This window comes from Fonticula alba (genome assembly GCF_000388065.1).
Source record: "Fonticula alba strain ATCC 38817 unplaced genomic scaffold supercont2.10, whole genome shotgun sequence".
In the NCBI taxonomy this organism is placed as follows: domain Eukaryota; order Rotosphaerida; family Fonticulaceae; genus Fonticula; species Fonticula alba.
The window spans coordinates 169053-187188 of NW_009242980.1; the positions used below are offsets into that span (position 1 = coordinate 169053).

The window sequence follows — 18136 nt, forward strand, 5'->3', positions numbered from 1 at the left end:
TGCGGCAGGGGAGGGGGGTGGGAGCGATGCTATCGGCAGCCAAAAAGAAAAAAGGGGAGGAAGAGGGGGGGGGGGGAAGAGGGTGGAACAAGAGAGAGAGAGGGAGTGGCTGCGGATGGCGCTTGCCCCGGGGCGCCGTCGGCGGCACGCATCGCCGCCTGGCCGGCCCATGAGTCGCCGCGTTCCGGTGCCGGTGGAGGGGCCCGGCTGGCCGTGTGTGCCCGGCAGCGGACCGGCCCGGTGGCTGGGCATGTTGCCCCGGCGACGCCTTGTCACTGGTCCTGCGCGGGGCCCGGCCGGCGCCCACCACACGCCCGGGCAACATGCCCAGCCACCGGCCAGATCGCCCCCGCCCCCGGCCCCGCCCCCCCGCCCCCCCGCCCGCCGGTCGTGACGCAAGACAACGCGCCATCCACACGACAGACCAGGCTCTGCTGTCTCCAGGCTCCCCCCGGAGGGGTCCGCCCGCCCCGCCCGGCACCCGGCACCCGGCACCCGGCGCCCGGCCCCGCGCTAGCCCCAAATGCCAGGCCCCGGGCCGGGTGGAGGCAGCAACGGGGCCCGCATGCGCGCGCCCGGAGGCCCGCCGAGTAGACGGCCAGCGACGCCGGCGCGTGGGCGCGCGCGACGGCACCTGCACATGCCACCGAACAGGGAGGCCCCAAATGGCATTATATTCTGGTTCTACGGAGGGGCCGTGCGGCGGAAGGAGACCACGCGCGATCGGAACCGGCCGCCGCCCTGGCCCGGGCCAAACCCATCGAACCGGGACACCTGCAGCGGGGCCAGGCCTGCCAGCTCCACCGCCCGGTATCCCTCCAGCATGAAGGCCGGCTGGCCGGGGTCAGCCGGCGCGGCGGCGGCGGCGGCCACCGCCGGATCGGCCTCGCGCGCGCCCCAGGTGGCCCAGGGCTGGCCGCTGGCTCCGAAGTCCCGCTCCCCGAGGAGGAGGTATTCGTCGGCGCCACCGCGCCGGGCCGCCTCGATCCAGTCGGCCCCCTGCGACAGCCAGCTTGCCAGGACAACCAGCGCCGGGGGCTGCCCGGTGGTCGGCGCGTCGCCGAAGGCCCGCGCGCGCCACCGGGCCCCGGTCACCAGGTCGATGGCCGCCGAGGCGTCCAGCGGCAGGACCTCCACCGGGAAGGTGCCCAGGCCGGCGGGCTGGGGGTCGGTGGCCACGATGCGAATGTCCGGGCCATGCAGGCACTGTCTCCAGAGGCGCATTGTGGAGAAGATCGCATGTGTGGGTGTGTGGGTGTGTGTGTGTGTGTGTGTGTGTGTGTGTGTGTGTGTGTGGGTGTGCGTGTGCGTGTGCGTGTGCGTGTGTGCGTGTGCGTGTGTGCGTGTGCGTGTGCGTGTGTGCGTGTGCGTGTGTGCGTGTGTGCGTGTGTGCGTGTGTGCGTGTGTGCGTGTGTGCGTGTGCGTGTGGATGTGGGTGTGTGTGCGTGTGTGCGTGTGTGGCCACATCCGTGTTTATGCCCGTGTTCAGGCCCGCCGTGCCCGTGTGTTCACGGCCGTCGTGTCCACCATGCCCGCAGTCAAGCCCACAGTCATGTTTACGGTCATACCCACAGTCGTGTTTACGGTCATGTCCACGGACACACCCCCATGTTCAAAACCACAGCCCGTATGTGTGTGAGGAAGGGAACAAAATAAGGGGGAAAAGGCCAAGCAGGCACGCGAAGTGCCCCGCGCCCCGCGCATCGCGACAGAGGCACGCGCACCGAAGACAGGTAGTGACTGAGGCGCCCATCGGCCGCGCCGAGCTCCAGCAGGACGACCGCCCGGCCACCGGGGCCCGGCCCGCGCAGGCCCGCCACCCGCTCGCCCAGATAGAAGCACAGGCCGGCCAGGAACTCCGCCGACACAAGCTCGCACGGGGCCCGGGCCAGGGGCAGGGCCTCCCCGGCCGACGGACCACCCCCGGCCGACGGACCACCCCCGGCCGACGGAGCACCCCCGGCCGACGGACCACCCCCGGCCGACGGACCATCCCCGAGCGCCGGCAGGAAGGCCGTCGTGACAAAGAGCCAGCCGAAGGGCGGGGCCTCCGGGGCCAGCATCGCGCCGAGCAGGCGCTCGGCCAGCAGGCCCCCATCGGCGAGAGCCGCACGCGGCAAGGCAAAGGACGGCTGCCACGCTCCCCCCCACCGGGCGCCGGTCAGTGGCCAGTATTAAAAACAACGAGTCACACATGAGGCACGCCAGGACACATGCCACCCGGAGAATGCACCGGCCCAAGCCCTGCCAACGCGCCCGGGACATACCTCGGTGTAGTGCCGCTCGTCGAAGAGCAGCCGCCCCGGCCCGGGGTCGGCCCGGGCCAGGTGCGGGAAGGCAGCCAGCAGGTCGCCCAGCCCCGGCGGCGGGAGCCCGCTCCCGCAGCACGCCTGCCCGAAAAGGCAGCACAGGGCCCGCCGGGCGGCCGGATGCAAGCCCGGCGCCGGCCGCTCCCGGCCCAGCCCCCGCAGCAGGTCCGCCAGGGAAACCCGCGGCAACCGCGGCAACCGCGCCAAGTGCATCGACAGGAAGCCCCGGTACCGGGCCGGCGTCACGGCACCGAGCCCCGGCCCGGCCGCGGCGGCCCACGCCCCCGAGTGACGCTGCCGTCCCCCGGAGAAGAGAAAGGTCAGTCACCCGCCGGAAGACCGGCCGATGGCCCGGCGAAAGACAATGGCCCGCCATGACGCACGCTCCACGACCCCGGGCCCGGCTGCCGGGCCTGCAACTCCCACATGGCCCAGTACATGTCGACCAGGGGCCCCGGCGCGCTGGCCAGCCATCGCGATGCCCACTGGGCGTCGTGCGTGTGGCTGTCCGCGGCCCCGGGCGGCGTGTCCAGCGCCCGGTTCGCCGGCGCCAGCCGACACACCTGGGGCTCGGGGCCCGGCCAGGCCGGCCGGCACACGGCCCCCGCGGCGCCCCGGCCCGTGGCCCGGCCATGCCCATGCTCGCTGACCACGGCCGGGCGGCCGGCCAGCGCATCCACCTGCCGCGCGTACAGGGCCCACAGCTGCATGGCCGATCGCTCGAGCAGCCCGGCCACCGGGCCGGTGAAGATCGACCCGCCGGAAGGCCCCGGCGCCAGGGCCGCGGCCAGCCCGACCGCCACATCCTCAAGGCCGAGCGGCTCCCCCGACCCCCGGCGCCGGTCCAGCTCGGCCAGCCGCGCAAACGTCGGCACGACCTCCTCCTCGAACCACCGGGCCCCGGGGTCCGGCCGGCTCGGGGCCGCCGCCGCCGCCGGCCCGGCCGCCGGCAGCACATGCAGCAGCAGCCCAGCCGCCAGCAGCATTTGCAGTAGCAGCCCAGCCGCCAGCAGCCCATGCAACAGCAGCCCGGCCACCAGAGTCACCACCCGTCGGGGCATGTGGGGGCAGGAGCGCGCGCACGCGACAGAGAGAGAGAGAGAGAGAGAGAGAGAGAGAGAGAGGGGCAGAGAACGAGGGGGAGAGAAAGAGGCAGAGAACGAGGGGGAGAGAGAGAGAGAGGCAGAGAACGAGGGAGACAAGGAAGAGAGGGCACGCATTCGGAGATGCCCGGACCGCGATGCGGCCCGGTCCGGCCCGCATTTGATCGCCACACACACCGTGAAAAAAGCCGCCAGCCACACACACGCACATACGTCCCAACGCACGGGCCCCCGCACTGGGCCCACAATCGCCGCGCCATGCCAGGCCCCCCGCACCCCGCACCCCGCCGGCGCATAGAAAGGCCCAACACCGAAGAGGCCGGTCTATTCCAAAAAGACACCATGGCGGCCTCACCGGCGCCACGGCAGCGGCCCGGGGGCCAGGTGCCCGCGCAGGGCCAGGCCCGGGCCCGGCCGCAGCCAGCCCGGCCGGTCGGCCTCCGGGCACAGCTCCTCCGCCCGGATGAAGTGCAGCCCCTGGGCCTCGATGGCCTCGGCGTCACCGGCCCGGAGGAGCTCGACGAAACGCCCGGCCGAGAGGCCGGCCTCGGCCGGGTCCACCCCGGCCGCCAGGGCCATGGTGATGTGCGGCGCCCGGGATGACGGCTCCGGGCCCGGGCCCGAGTGCCGCCAGCACCGCTGCAGCGGCTCCGGCAGCCGCACCACAAAGCAGCATGTCCGCCGGTCGGTCAGCAGCCCGACCACCGTGAAGTCCACCCGGACCGGCTGCCAGGCCTGGCCCCGGTCGGCCGGCGCCCCGGGCCCCGCCGCGCACCACTCCTCCAGGGCTTGGAGCACGCGGAAGGCACGGCTGCCGGCCTCCGGCACCCGGCCCTTGAGAAAGGCCAGCGTCACATGCAGGTCGGTCTTGTCCACGGCCAGGCGCCCGGCCGGGTCCAGCGCGCCCCGGTGCCGGGCAAAGAGCCCCGACAGCAGCCCCATGGCTCGGTGGTCGGGCAGGATCTGCACGAAGACCGGCAGGTCCGCCCGCGCCAGTCGCCCCGGGCCCTGCTCCCGGTAGTACCGCTGCATGTACCGGGCCACGGCCGGGAAGGCCCCGGCCCCAGGGTCGGGCCCCCGGGCCGGGCCAGCCGCCGGCAGCACCGGCCCCACCGCCCGGCGGAGGAGCCCGCCATCCGGCGCCGCCCCCGGCCGCAGGCCCACATCCGGCCCGACACACCGGGCCAGGTCGGCCAGCAGCCGGCCCAGGGTGCGCTCCAGCGCCGCGCCCCCGGACCCAGCCCCATAGTCCACATCCAGCACATGGTCAAAGAGCAGGGCATCCGCATTGGCCTGGCGGACCTCCCGCAGGAGGACCCCCGCCGGCCGCCGGCCCCCGTCAGGGCCCCGGTGGTCGAGCCCCGGCCCGGCCGGCTGCACGAACTCCTCGAAAAACCGCCGGACGATGTCCTCCCGCTGCCGGCCGTCCAGCGAGTCGAGGCTGCGGTTTTCCGGGTCCACCCGCGGGCCAATGCGCGCCAGGGCCAGCGCCAGCAGCGGCGCGGCCGGCCCCGGCTCCGAGTCCTCCGACCCCGGCGGCAGCAGCAGCAGCGCGGGCCCGGGCCGGACAAGGACCGCCCGCCACGGCCGGCCCAGCCCGGCAGTCATGTGCAGCACCGGCTCCAGCCGGTGGAAGGGCGTCTGGTTATTGCGATCCACGATGACTGCCAGCCCCCCGCCGGCGGGCCAGGCGCCGCCCGCGCAGCCCAATCCCCGGGCACCGAGACAAGGGCCGTCAGCGACATGCGCGCGCGCACACACACACACACACACACACACACGGTGGGCCCACCAGCAGCGGGCAACGTCAAAAGGCAACGCACCCACATCGGTCCCGCCCTCGGCATGCTCGCGCAGGGCCCGGAAAAAGGCCCGCTTGTCCCCGGCATGCAGGTCCTGGCTCAGGCGCACCACCCGGAAGTCCGGCCGGTCCACCGCCTCCGGCAATGCTGCCTCCAGGCACCGAGCCAGCGTGGACTTTCCAATCTGCCAGCCCCGGTGTGGGAGAAGAAGTGGAGGGGAGGGGGGGGGGGGCGGAGAAGGGAACAGGAGAAACCCGAGGAAGAGAAGCAGACCGAGGAAAGAAGGGGAGGTTAGTCGCTGTTGTCGTCATCGCCGCTGCTGCTCTGGCCACCGCCAAGATGAGGGGAAGGGCGAGACCCGCCAAGGGCACACGCACCCCGGGGATGCCACAGAACATCACAATACACAGGGGGCGCCCGGCCGCGGCGCGCCGCGAGCTCCGGTCCTCGGCCGCCCGGGCCAGCGCCGCCGCCTGGGCCCCGGACAGCAGACCATTCCCACTCAAGTACGACATATGCTGGAGCCTGGCTCACAAGGGGGACGCCCGGTGGTCGGTGAGAATGGGCACGCCCTGGCCGCACGCGGGGGAAGAAGGGCAAACAAAAAAACACCGTGCTCCCTGGCACATGCGGCCAAACGCACAGGGCAAGCGGGTCACCCGCGACCGCGTGCACGAAGTCCTCGAAGTGGGTGGATACCTGCGTCGGGCCGGCCGTGCTGCACAGGTGCCGGACGGCCTGCCGGGCCACCTCGACATCGGCCTCCCCCGGGCCAACCGCCTCCGGGCACGTCAGCCAGGCTATCCTCTGCCGGGGGAGGCACGAAGGGGGAATGGCCCCGGCCGCCGCGGCGGCCGCGCCGCCCAGACGATCCAGGCCCCGCTCGAGCATGGCCCTGTAGTCCGGGAAGAAGGTGGCCATGCGCCCTGGAGGCGCCCTGGCCGCGACATCCGCCGGCCACGCCTGGTGGAGGGCCTTCACGTGCGCGCGCGCGCATACACACAGGCATGAGTCCACATGCACGCATGCCGTGCCAAAGAGGAAGAAGCCCCGGGCCAAAAAAAAAGAGAGAGGGAGAGCGCGCGGGAAAGACCCGCACATCAAGGCTACATACCTGTGCGTCGGCCACCTCCAGGCACAGGACACTCAGGTCGTGCAGCAGGAAGAGCGACTCATTCGAGGCCGGACGCAGGGGCGCCTGCCCGAGTGACAGAAGCAGCTTCCCGACCACCGTGGCCACATCGAAGGGCCGGACCACGGCCAGCAGCACGGCCGGACCCGGCTCGGGGCCGGGCCCGGCCGCTTGCGACAGGGCCACCAGGTCGCGCACCAGATCCGCCACACGGGCCGAAACATAGAGCCCGGACCGCGCCGGCGTCCTACCGGAGGGGTCCAAAGGGCAAAGCGGGTCAGTGGGGGCACGAGAATGTGTCAGTGCCCCCCCTCGGCTCCGTCACCCGGCACGTCCGTAGACACATGTACACGTAGGTAAATACATATATATGTAGGTACATACATAGATATGTAGATACATACATACACATATACAGCCACACAGCCACACAGCGACACACACACACATCGACACAGCCACACAGCCACACAGCCACACAGCCACACAGCCACACAGCCACACAGCCACACAGCCACACACAGCTTTGGATGCGGCAGAAAAGACTGCCACACAGAAAGCAACACCCGATGAACATACCCCTCGGCGGCTAGCTGCTCGACCCCGCGCTCGGCGTATGCCGTGGCAAAGGGGACCGACGGGGCCGTGCACAGCACCAGCCGCACGGGACGCGAGGCCTGGCCATGGGCCGCCTCAGCTTCCAGCGGCGATTCGTCGCTCAGCTGGCCGCACACCCGCGCGCGACGGAAAAAAGGAACAACAAGTCAATGCCCGAGCCGGCAGTGGACAATCGAAGGCCAGCCACACACACGTACCCCAGTCGCCTGGTAGAAGAGTCGCCGGAGCTGCACCAGCGAGAGCACTCGCCGGGGCAGGGGCGGCCCCTCGCCCTCGGCAAAGCCGCGCGCCAGCCGAGCCCCCGCCAGCGCCACGTTCTCCGGCCGCCGGGCCTCCTCGCCCAGCGCCCCGCCGGCACTGGCCCGGTACCACCGGATGAAGGACTGCGGCCAGGACCACCGACCCCGAGGGCGGCCGAGACCAGGGGAGGGGGCGGGGGGGAGGCAGACAGGGAAAGCCGGCCACCAAAAGGGAAAGGAAGCAGAAGAAGAAGACCACACCCAAAGCCGCCACAACCGCCCCACCGGGCGAGGAGGAACCGGCACGCACCTGGATCAGCGGCGGGGCCCGGCGCAGGGCGGCCTGGCCGCGCGCCACGCCGCCCCCATCGCCGCACCCCGCCTGCAGCAGGTCCCGCGCGCGCTTCCACGCCACATAGTACCGGGACTTGACCTTGACCATGAAGCCGGCCGCGTCCTCCAGGACGAACCCCTCGATCGGGGCCTCCAGGCCCCGGGCCGCGGCCGCATCCGAGCCGGGATCCAGACACCCCGGCCGCAGCCCGGCCCCCGGGGCCAGGGCCACCCGCAGGCCATAGTCCTCGGCCGCCCGCCGGGAGAAGGCCACATACTCCGGCCAGGTGTGCAACGTCGCAAGCGGGGCCTTCACCCGCAGGCCGAAGGTCTCGCCGAAGCGCCGCGTCGCGTCGAACCCCGGCCGCAGCCCGGCCCACTCGCCCAGCGAATTCCCGATCAGGTCCAGCAGCACCACATGGCCCTCGGACAGCCCGGCCGCCGCATAGGCGTCCGTCTCATAGTCGATGATGTGCGGGTCCCGCTGGGGGTCGACCACCTCGAAGACCGCCGAGCAGCCGAGCGCCGCCAGCTGTCGCGTATACTCGGCCTGCTTGTGTGTGTGTGTGTGTGTGCGTGCGCGCGCGCGGCCCCGGCGGTCCATGGCCCCCCACGGCGGAAGGCAGCCCCCCCGGCCGCGACCGAGCCGGCCCCAGCACCACCGAGCCACCCGCGCCGGCAACCGGCCGCAACGGGACACACAAGCGCCAGGACCCCAGCCGGGCGACAACCAAACGGAGGGACCGTCAGCGCCCCAATCCAAGAGGGCAACACCGCCGGAGGCCACCGGACCGGCAAGCAAAAGGCGAGACACAAACAGCCGGAGAGACAACGGACCAGGCTCCGGCCGGCGCGTAGCAGCGCGCGGTGCAGCAATTCGCGAAAGCGCTCGGCAAACGGCCCCACCGTGGTGGACTTGCTGGTGGTCTCCAGGAAGAAGGGCTCCTCCGGCGGCTGGGCATCCGCCCCGTCGGCCACCAGCGGCGCCTGGCCGGCCGCCCGGGCCAGGGCCCGATCCGCGGCTTCCAGCTCGGCGACCGATGCCAGCCCGGCCGCATCCACCGGCCGGCTCACCGCGAAGGACACCCCCAGGAAGCCGTTGGCCTTCTCGAACACGCGGCAGGGGAAGCGCAGCCGGGCCTCCAGCGCGGCCGTGCGCATGAACGGCACCCGCGCCTCATTCTCATAGAAGAACTTGGCGTACCCGCGCCCGGCCACCACAAGCGGCCCGGCCGCCACCGGGGCGCCGTCGCCGGCCGGCCCCCCGGCCAGGGCGGCCTTCAGCCGCCGCTGTTGGGCCTGGTGCCGGGCGCGGTCCTTGCCGCCCTGCCCGGGCCCCGGGACCCCCTCGTCGTCGTCGTCGTCGTCGTCGTCGCCATCGTCGCCATCGTCACCGGCGGCCGGGTCTGGGTCCGCATGCCCGGCGGGCCCGCGCAGGAAGAGCCCCCGCGCGCGCACGCTGTCGTCATCGAACCGCGCGTCATAGAAGGCCTGGTCGGAGATGTTGGCGCTGAACAGCCCGCGCGGCAGGCGCTTCACCGACACATCCGGATGGGCCACAATGCGCCGGGCCACCAGGGCATCCGTGTCGTGCTCGGGCGCGACCGGCTCCCGGGCCGGGCGCTTGGCGTCCGGTGCGTCGTCGGCATCCTCGGCCGCTGGGCCGGCCGGCGGGGGGGGGGGGGAACGAAAGTCAACAGCCCGAGTCAAGGCCACGGTGGTTTGGTCGAGGGAGGCAGGTCGGGCGCACCGCGCTTAGTCGGGAGGCTACTCATCCCGAAGGGGGGGGGAGGGGGGGGGGGCAAATGCAAGCGGGCGCAGGGGGGAAAAGAAAAAAGCAAACACGAGCCCGCGGCCAAGAGGGAGCCGGAGACAAGGGGGGGGGGCGGGGCGAATGGAACGCGCGCGCGGGGGCAACAAGATGCAGGGGAGACATGGGGGAGGGGACGCGCGCGGCCGGCGGGCATACTGGCGCCGCTTCTACGAGGCCCGGCGCCCGGTGCGGCGACACCGGCCCCGGGGCAGATCGCGTCGCCTGCCCCCAAGCCCGCATGCTTGGGCCGACGCGGGCGCGCGCCGGCACCCCATGCCAAGTCCCCACGCACGGCACTTTGCCCCAGCCCTCCCGGCCGGCGGGGACACACGCCCCCCCAGCCAACGGGGAGGGCGGACGGCGCTCCCCGGCCTCGCGCCCCGCGGCCCTTTGCGCGACCACCCCCCCCCCCCCCCCTTGGTGCTCAGACGCCAGGACGAGCTCACCATTTTTTATTGCTGCTGTTGGGGCCTGCCGCCGGGGCCGGACGCACGCGCGTGCGCCTGGCAGCGGCGGGGCCCGGGCAGGCCCCCGAGATGCGGGGATCATCACCCCTCATCACAAGCCTGCGCCTGGTTGCGCGCCTCTCCCCTCTCCGGGGAGGCGCGCATGTGCTCACAACACACACACACATACATACACACTCTCAGATCACTTCTTCTTGCTGGCTGCCGCCGGGGCACGACGCGTGCTGCGCCGCGGGGACTCGGCGGGCTTGGTGGCGGCCGCCGCGGCCGCGGCGGCCGCCCGCGTGCTCGTCCGCGTCTTCTTGCCCTCCTCGGCGGCCGGCGCCGCCGGCGTGGCGCGCTTCTTGGTGGTGGCCTTGGCCGCGCGGGTGACCGGCGAGGCGGCCGGCGAGGCGGGCAACTCGGCCGCCGCCTTGGCCTTGCTCGCGGCCGTCTTGGCCTTGCTCGCGGCCGGCGGGGCCTTGCTCGCGGCTGTCTTGGCCTTGCTCGCGGCTGTCTTGGCCTTGCTCGCGGCCGGCGGGGCCTTGCTCGCGGCCGGCTCACCCGCCACCGGGACCGACTTGCCGCCCTCGCGCCGGTGCTGGTGCAACACCACCCCCTCGGACATCTCCTCGATCAGGTCCGAGGAGGGTGGCGTCGAGGGGGATGACACGCCCCAGGCCCCGTCGGTGGCCGACGAGGCGCCCGGCGTGGTGCTCGGCACATCGGCCACCACCCCGGCCGCGGGCGAGTGACCGTGGTGTTGTTGCGGCTGCCGCTGCTGGGCATTGGCTCGGGCGCCGAAGCGCCCGGCCGCCGGCGCCCCCGGCACCGCGCCGCCCTGGTCACTGGCCGTCGACAGGGAGGACGACACATCGGCCTCGAAGCCGGATGGCCGGGCCGTCGTCGCCGCCGCCGCCGCCGCCGGCTGCCGCGGCGACACCGGCGGCGACACCTGGAAAGTGGTCACCGTGCCGGTGAACCCGGCCCCCGGGCTCATCATGGCCAGGGGGGCGGCCGCCGTCGTGACCGCGGTCACATTCACCGGCGGCGGCGGCGACGACGACAGGGTCTCGCCGGCATCCGGCCCCCGGTGCGGGTGGTGGTGGTGGTGGTGGTGCTGCAGGTCCAGCCCGGCGGCCGCCGCATTGTCCGACACATCGGCCAGCTCGCCGGCCACCGACAGGCGCCGGCGCTTGAAGTTCCCGGTGTTGACGCTGGTCGGCGACCCGGGCGACAGGCCCGGGCCCGAGGCCACCGACCGCGGGCTCAGCGGCACCGGCGACGCGCGCGGGCTCGTCACCGGCGACCGGCCATCGGTCGTGATGGGCCCCTTGCCGGCGCCGGTGGCCCGGACCGGGCGCGGGTCGAACCCCAGCCCCGGCGTGGTCCGCGCCGCCCCGCCGGAGGGCGACGACCCGAAGCCGGCCGCCGGGGCCGCCGGGCCTGCCGCCGCCGTGTGCCCGGCCGCGAAGGGCTTCATGCTGACCGGCGACTGGCGCATGGTCGGCGAGGACGAGTGCCAGGCGCCGCCATCGCCGCCGCCGCCGCCGCCGCCGCCGCCGCCGCTCCGGGGCGACGAGGGGATCTCCACACGCACGCGGCTGCCCGCCGCGCCGCGCACCTCCACCGTCGCCTCGTCCAGCCGGTGGAAGCCACTCAGCGACCCGGGGGCCAGGGCCCCGGCCCGGAAGGAGGCCGGCGTGCCGAGCATCGCCCTCCAGAAGGCCGCCTCGGCCGCCCGCCGCGGGCACCGATCCAGCGACGCGGTGTACCGCAGGCGCCCGCGCACCCGGCACAGCAGGTCAATGTCCTGGGCATTGACCGCGGCCCAGCGCTGCTCCAGGACCGCCACCAGGCGCCGAGCGCGCTTCATGGTTTTCTGCTTATTGGCCCGGGCCGTCGTCCGGTCACACCGCCGTCGCCACGCACACACACACACACACACACACACACACGCACACACACGCGCGGGTTAGCACAGGCACCGGCACAAGCTCCCCCCAAGCGCATGCCCGGCTTCGGGGGCAGGCCCCCCCGCGCCCCCGGCCAAGACGCACCTCCTTGCCGGACACGGCGTCGGCCGCACGGACGGCCGCGCGGCCCGACTCGCTGTCCAGGAAGCGGGCCATGTCCGCGGCGGTCGGGCGCCCGGTGGCCGCGGCCACCTCCGCCAGCATGGCATGCACATCCACGCCCAGCAGGGCGAAGAAGCCGCACCAGGCGGTGACCGGCGTGCCGGCGGCGGCCCCGCGCGCCCGCTCGAACTTGGCGAACTTCGGCGCCATCCGATGGGCCAGGCAGTGGGCCAGGCGCAGGGCCGCCACCGACTCCGGCGCCAGCTCGGCATACGGCGTGCGCAGGGCCCGGACCAGGTCCTCCAGCCCCTGGCGCTGGGCCCGGCTGGTGGCCCCGCGCGTCAGCCGCCCGCACAGGGCCTTCAACTGGGCCACATGGCTCAGGGCCCGGGGGTCGCCGCCGCCGGAGCCGCCCTCCTCCAGGCGGTCCCCCTCGGCCAGCTCCAGCAGCGCCGCCTCGATGGCCTCCGGGGTGGAGTTCACCCGCGCGCGCCAGATCCCCGGCGGGGCCCGGCCCGCCAGCCGCGGCAGGTCCCCCCCCCACAGGGCCAGCAGCTGGGTCCAGATGGCATTCAGGCTCCGGGCCTGGTCCAGCGACCGGTAGTCCGGCCGCTCGGTCATGGCCACCGGCCGCGGGCCCCCATGCAACGGATGCCCGGCCGGCAGCAAATCATCGCACGGCCACTCCGGCCCGCGCGGCGACGCCACCCGGACCCCGGCCGTCGGGGTGGTCCCCGGCTGGGCCGGCCCGGCCGCCGGCCACCGGCCCCCGCCCAGATGCTCGTACACCCGCCGGCGGATGATCGGCAACAGCTGCGCATGGAAGTCCCCCAGGCAGAGGGCCGTGGCCACGTCGATCGGGCCCAGGCCGTGCGCCGGCCGCACCGGGTCCCGCGGCAGGCGGCCCACCAGCCGGGCCAGCGCCCGCGCCGCCGCCGCGTGCGCCAGCCAGTCGCCCGGCCGCTCGGCCACCAGCTGCGCCGCGGCCTCCTTGGCCCCGGCCAGGCCAAAGTGGAAGTCCCCGGCGCCCAGCTGCTCCAGGGCCTCGGCCTGCTCCGGCGACAGGCCGGCCGCCAGCGGCGACCCCGGCAGCCCGTCGGCCCGGCCGCCGGGCCCGCACCGCCGGTGCGCCGCCACCACCACATCCGCCAGGGTGTGCAGCATCCCGGCCCGCGCGTCCAAATAGTACATGGCCGTGGCGGCGGCCCGGTTGGCGCAGATGCCCCAGCTCCGGGCGGCACGCTGCCACCCGGCCGCATCGGCCACGGCCGCCGACACATCCGGCCCGGCCGGGCGCACCCGCACCGCATCCGGGTCGGCCCCCTCGGCCTCCGGGGCCGCCACGCTCCGGACCCCGGCCGCCAGGCCGCCCTCGGCCAGGCTCAGCGACGAGGGCGAGCACCCGGCCGCCGAGGCAAATTGCCGCTGCGCCTTCGGCGACCCGAGCGACCGGTAGTCCGGCCGCGGCGAGCTCGGCACCCCGTCCCCCTGCCGCGCCTCCTCCAGCACCAGGGCATCGAACCGGGCCAGCGCCCGGCGCATGGTCCCCAGCTCGGCCGGGGTCCAGCTGCTCAGGGCCCGGGCCAGGAGATCCTCCTCGGCCAGGTGGGCCCGGCCCTGGCGCGAGGGGCTGCCGCCGCCGCCGCCGCCGCCGCCGCCGCCGCCGCCGCCGCCATGCCACCCGTCGATGGCCGGCGGCTCGGTGCAGCACCCGGCCGACCACCACCACGCGGCCCCCATGGCCCCGGGGGCGTCCACCCGCGACAGCCGCCCGGCCGTCAGGGCAAAGTGCGCGTCCCGCGCCGCCCGCCAATACGACACCGGCGCCAGCACGGTTTCCAGCTGCTCGGCCGAGCTCCGCCGGGCCATCTGCGCCACGCACATCCCCCGGCGGTGGGCGCTCCGCACCACCTCGGCCACGGCCCGCGCCTCGGCCGCCTCCTCGGCCGCCCCGGCCGCCTGCAACGACGCCGCATGCGCCTCCAGCTCCCGCGCGCTCATATTCACCCGGGAGAAGAACCGCGCCGCCACCAGGGCCGCGTCGCGGTCCGGCGTCAGGGCCGCCCCGGTGGCCGGCCCGCCGGCCGCCCGCGGCGACCAGGCCGCCGTCCCGGGCAGCGTCACGCCGGTCGGGCTGCCCGGGCTGCCCGGGCTCCCGGGCGACTCCGGCGACTCCGGCGCCAGGCCCAGCCGCACCCGGTCCATGTAGGCCTCCAGGTGCCGGACCAGGGCCCGGGCCTCGATGCGCCCGGCCCCCAGCGACCCGTCCGGGCTGCCGGGCCCCGGCGACGCCGGCCGCCCGGTCAGCCCCAGCAGCCGCAGGATCCGCCGCTCCGGCAGCTCCTGCGGGTGGCGCCAGTGCCCGCTGGCGGCCGACTCGCCGGCCAGCAGGTGCGGCCCCTCGGCCGGGGCCTCATGCCGCGGGCCCCGGTACGGCGGGTGCGCCGGCCCGCCCGGCGCATGGGCCTGCGCCTCCGGCCCCTTGGACGTGCCGTTGGAGTTGGCCATCCGCCGCTCGAAGAGGGTCGGCGCCCGGGCCGGCGGCGGGATGCTGTGTGCGTGCGGGGTCACGCCGGCGCGCGCCTGCTCCGGCGTGGCGCCCTTGCCGGCCGGCGTGGCGCCGGCCGCCGCCGCGCCCATTTGGGCACGCCAGCCACTGTTCGGTGACATGGCTGCCGGCCCCGGTGGTCGACGGGCCGCCGGCGGGATCCGCCATAACCGGCGGGGTGGCACGGCCCCCGGGCGCAAGTGGGCAACGGTGTCAGCAGGGGGATGCACAATGGCCGCGGCCGGCCTCGGCGACCGATCCCCGGCCAAGGGCCGGGAGGAGGGGGGGGCCTCCGGGCCCGGCGCGCGGCAACAGGAGGGAGCGGCAAAAGGGGGAAAGGAAAAAAGAAAGGAAACCCGCCCCTGGCGCCTACCTTGACAGAGTGTGTTGCAAAAAAAAAGCAGAAAGGGTGAAAGATCGAAAGTAGCAGTGCTTGAAAGGGCGAGAAGGGAGGAAGGATGGGTGTGCATGGCGGGGCGCATGCCCCTGCGTGCGCTCGGCCAGGGTGCCTTCAATCCCCCCCCCCGGCCCTGCCCTCGGCCGGCCACGGCGGTCGCCATCGGGCGCGCACCTCCCCCCGCCCCTCCACCTGGCACGGGCGAACTCGCGCCCGGCCGCCAGCCGCGCCCCCTGCGCCTGGCCCGGCCCTCACCCACATCCGCCGCCGGCGGACGAGATATGGCTGGTGTAGTTTGGGATCGGGGGGGGGGGGGGGGGGGGAACGGCAGGCAGGCCTCGCCCCCGCACGGCGCCGGGGATCCCACGGCCCCGGCCAAGAGATGGCCCCCGGCCACCAAAAGCGCGCCCTCGCGCAGGGATGCCAGGCGGATAAAAGAGGGCGGGGGAGCCGCACATCGGCGGGCTCGGCCCGGGCGCCGGGGCGACACACACGCGCGGAAAAGGCCCCCCGCCCCGCGGCTGGGCTAACACTTAGCTGGCATGCATTTCAACACACACCCATGGCGAGGCGATCCCCCCCCCCCCCCCAGACACACGCACCGGATTGGGTTAAAGGGGCGGGGTGTGGCCCGTGGTTGTGGGCTAATATGCCCGGCCATGCGCAAAGCCCCCCCAGGCCCCGGCCGGCTGGCCGCATCATGCCCCAGCACCCCCCCCCCGGCCGCAGGCGCATGACGTCGGCGCCAGGCAGCTCTTCGCGGGTCCCTACAGTCCACCGCGCGCGCGCGCACGCACACCCCCGCGCGCGCCCCCCCCCCCAGGGAGCCCGGCGGGGGGCCGGAACCGGGGCACCGTGGGCAGACGGGCCGACCTGGCGGCATGTGCATTGGGTTAAATGGAGTTGTTTCACTGGCCTTCTTCGAGCGGGTGCGATGGCCGAGTGGTTAAGGCGGTGGTCTCAAGTTCCACTGATGAAGATCTCATGGGTTCGAATCCCATTCGCACCACATTCTCCCAGCAATGGGAGAATCATTTTTTCCCCGCGACCTTCCTTTTCCAGAGACCCACCAAAGCCGGCCCGTGTTCCGGCGCGCGAGAGACCCGGCCGCGGCGGGCGACCCGACGCAAGTGCCACCACCGAGAGAGGGAGAGAGAGACGCCACACGCAGCGGACGGGATGCATACATTCTATTTTTATCAAGGAAGGGGCGGGGGGGGGGGGCCGCCGCCGGCGGGGGCGCGCCTTCTTCTTGCTCTTTTTCTTTTCTTTTCCCCGGTCCCTCTCGGAGGCCCGGGCGCGGGGCAGGGGCGCCGGCCCCGCCCGGTATGTGGCTTACTCCGCCTGGAGGCCCTCCAGCCGGGCGGCCTCCTCCTCCTGCATGAGAGGGGCCATGACAAGCCGCCCGCCCGCATTGCGTGGAACACAGGCAACCCCGCGGATGAACGCATGTGAGTGCGCGCGCCGTCAACAGGGGGGGGGGGGGGGGGGACACGTCTGAAGAGGAGGAAGAGGCTCTCCCACAGGGGAGATGTATCTTGCCGATCCGGGAGGGCCGCCCTCGTCGGAGTTCGCACCCTGAGGCCCGAGGCGGGGAGAGCCCGTCGCCCGCTGTTCCCCGCACGAATGCACTCCACCGAGCGCTTTTCGATGTCCACACGGGCATCATAAATCTTTTGGATCTTCCTCCGCCGATAGAGCGTGTGCTTTTTGTCGACCAGTTTAAGGGTCAGGCCACCAGAGCAGGAGAGACTTCGCGAAGGAGGGAGGGGGAAGGGGGGGGGGGGGGGGGGGGGGGGGGGGGGGGGGGGGGGGGGGGGGGGGGGGGGGGGGGGGGGGGGGGGGGGGGAAACGCACCAGACTCTGGAGCCGGGCCAGATCGGCGGCCAGGTCCTCCAGCTCGGTACTGAGCTCCGAGCGGGCTGCACCCGCGGCCCCCGGGAAACAGGGGGCGGGAGGAGGCATCGGAGGGAGTTGCGCGGGACATCGGGTCAGGCCTACACATCCCCGGAAGCGGCGCACACACACACACACACACACACGCATGCACGCACCAGCCAAAAGCTCATTGAACAGGAGCCCCAGGTCCGAGGCAGCCTGCAAACGCTCCTGCTTCAGCTGCCGGACGGCCATTTTGTCATTCTCCACATCCAGCTCTGGGGACCACACAGGGGCCAGCATGTCAGCAGCAGCACGCACACGCGCGCACACACACACAACACACAGAGGCCGACAGGGGCGGCAACGCACTCAGGATGTCCACATTGATGTCGGCCGTCATGCCCTCCGACAGGTACTCCAGGAAGTAGCGCTTGGCGCCGACTTCGACAAACTCAAACTTGCTGCGCTTCATCAAGTCCTGCGCGCGGGCACGGGGCAGACCGACGACCAGACGAGGTGAGTATACACACGCGCCGCCGGGAAAGGGGGGGAGGGGAACCCCTCGAAAAGATGCTGCCCGCCTGACATGCACACCGGCTCGCCCGCCCCCTTCACGCGCCGGCCGCCATGCCAGCGCAGGGCCAGGCGGCAAGAAAAATACCGGCCAGCGGCCACGCACCCGGACCAGGGCCAAGTCGCTGGCGGTCGCCTCAATCGACACCGGGTGCGCACGGATGTCATCCAGGAGGGTGGGCTCTGCGTGCGCGAGCTGCTCAAACTCCCTGGCCGCGTGCGCGCCCGGGCCGCAAACAGAGCACATCCCACAGGCACGCGAGGTCAGCAAATCCGCTTATGCATGTGTCTCCGCCCGGCAGCGGCGGGCGGCGGGCGGCGGCGGAGGAAGGCGCACCTCTGCAATTCGGGAGAGGCAGCCTCCGGCCGAGGCGCGGCACTTGGCAGTGACATGATCAAGAAGGCGAGGCGGCAAAAGGAGAGCAGACAACAACGAAAGTGATCGGGGGCGGGGGCGGGGGAGCGGGGGGGGGGAGAGATCTGGCCGCCCGGGCGCGCGCCGCTGCTGCCGCCGCGCAGGGGCAAAAAAAAACCGCGATCCCCCGCACCCCCTGGACCGGCGGCAGCCGCGGCCGATCCCGGCCGACGGATGCGTTGGCACTCAGTACCTGTTCCGGGCGCCGGCCGGGGGGGGGGGGGGGGGGGGGGCCGGGGTCGCCGGGCGCGTCCGGCCCGCCGACACACACACACACACACACCCCGCACCCGCCCCCAGGCCCCCGGAGTTTCCCCCTTCCGGGTGTCCCGTCCCCGGCGGCGGGCGTGCCGCCGGCGCCTCCTTCCCCCCCGGGCCGAACTCCGGAGCGGGATGGATGCGCCGATGCGGGTTGGTCCAAGGGCCTTGTGGAATAGCCCCCCCCCCCC

At 73.6% G+C, this 18136-nt stretch overlaps 6 protein-coding genes and 1 non-coding gene across 7 annotated transcripts in view; 2 read left to right on the forward strand and 5 right to left on the reverse strand.

Annotated features, from left to right (window-relative positions):
* Nucleotides 1–252, reverse strand: part of H696_05352 (hypothetical protein) — a gene marked incomplete at its 5' end in the record, with an annotated part of 9602 nt that extends 9350 nt beyond the window's left edge. The window contains one exon of the mRNA XM_009499199.1: nt 234–252. Coding sequence (XP_009497474.1) covers nt 234–252 — 19 coding nt within the window. The remainder of the gene's footprint in view (nt 1–233) is intronic.
* A 432-nt stretch (nt 253–684) lies between these two features.
* Nucleotides 685–3370, reverse strand: H696_05353 (hypothetical protein; the record flags this gene model as incomplete). Its single annotated transcript, XM_009499200.1, has 4 exons — nt 685–1206; nt 1725–2132; nt 2268–2603; nt 2693–3370. The coding sequence occupies 4 exons, from the start codon at nt 3368–3370 to the stop codon at nt 685–687; spliced, it is 1944 nt and encodes a 647-aa protein (XP_009497475.1).
* Nucleotides 3371–3722: 352 nt separating this feature from the next.
* On the reverse strand, nt 3723–9311 carry H696_05354 (hypothetical protein; the record flags this gene model as incomplete). Its single annotated transcript, XM_009499201.1, has 10 exons — nt 3723–5076; nt 5236–5398; nt 5592–5739; nt 5858–6189; nt 6329–6593; nt 6926–7068; nt 7162–7347; nt 7514–8086; nt 8374–9194; nt 9287–9311. The coding sequence occupies 10 exons, from the start codon at nt 9309–9311 to the stop codon at nt 3764–3766; spliced, it is 3969 nt and encodes a 1322-aa protein (XP_009497476.1). The 3' UTR covers nt 3723–3763.
* Nucleotides 9312–10000: 689 nt separating this feature from the next.
* On the reverse strand, nt 10001–14875 carry H696_05355 (hypothetical protein; the record flags this gene model as incomplete). The annotated part of the gene is made up of 4 exons (XM_009499202.1): nt 14795–14875; nt 11856–14545; nt 10340–11677; nt 10001–10276 (listed from the first exon to the last, which is right to left on the reverse strand). The coding sequence occupies exons 2-4, from the start codon at nt 14541–14543 to the stop codon at nt 10001–10003; spliced, it is 4302 nt and encodes a 1433-aa protein (XP_009497477.1). The 5' UTR covers nt 14544–14545; nt 14795–14875.
* Nucleotides 14876–15746: 871 nt separating this feature from the next.
* On the forward strand, nt 15747–15827 carry H696_05356. Its single transcript has one exon. It is a non-coding gene; the product is annotated as a tRNA-Leu (tRNA).
* A 166-nt stretch (nt 15828–15993) lies between these two features.
* On the reverse strand, nt 15994–17740 carry H696_05357 (hypothetical protein). The gene is made up of 6 exons (XM_009499203.1): nt 17610–17740; nt 17379–17481; nt 17069–17177; nt 16873–16974; nt 16676–16740; nt 15994–16195 (listed from the first exon to the last, which is right to left on the reverse strand). The coding sequence occupies exons 1-6, from the start codon at nt 17663–17665 to the stop codon at nt 16154–16156; spliced, it is 477 nt and encodes a 158-aa protein (XP_009497478.1). The 5' UTR covers nt 17666–17740; the 3' UTR covers nt 15994–16153.
* A 340-nt stretch (nt 17741–18080) lies between these two features.
* The window catches only part of H696_05358 (hypothetical protein), a gene marked incomplete at both ends in the record, with an annotated part of 3070 nt that continues 3014 nt past the window's right edge, over nt 18081–18136 (forward strand). Inside the window, one exon of the mRNA XM_009499204.1 lies at nt 18081–18115. Within this exon, the coding sequence (XP_009497479.1) occupies nt 18081–18115 (35 nt within the window). The remainder of the gene's footprint in view (nt 18116–18136) is intronic.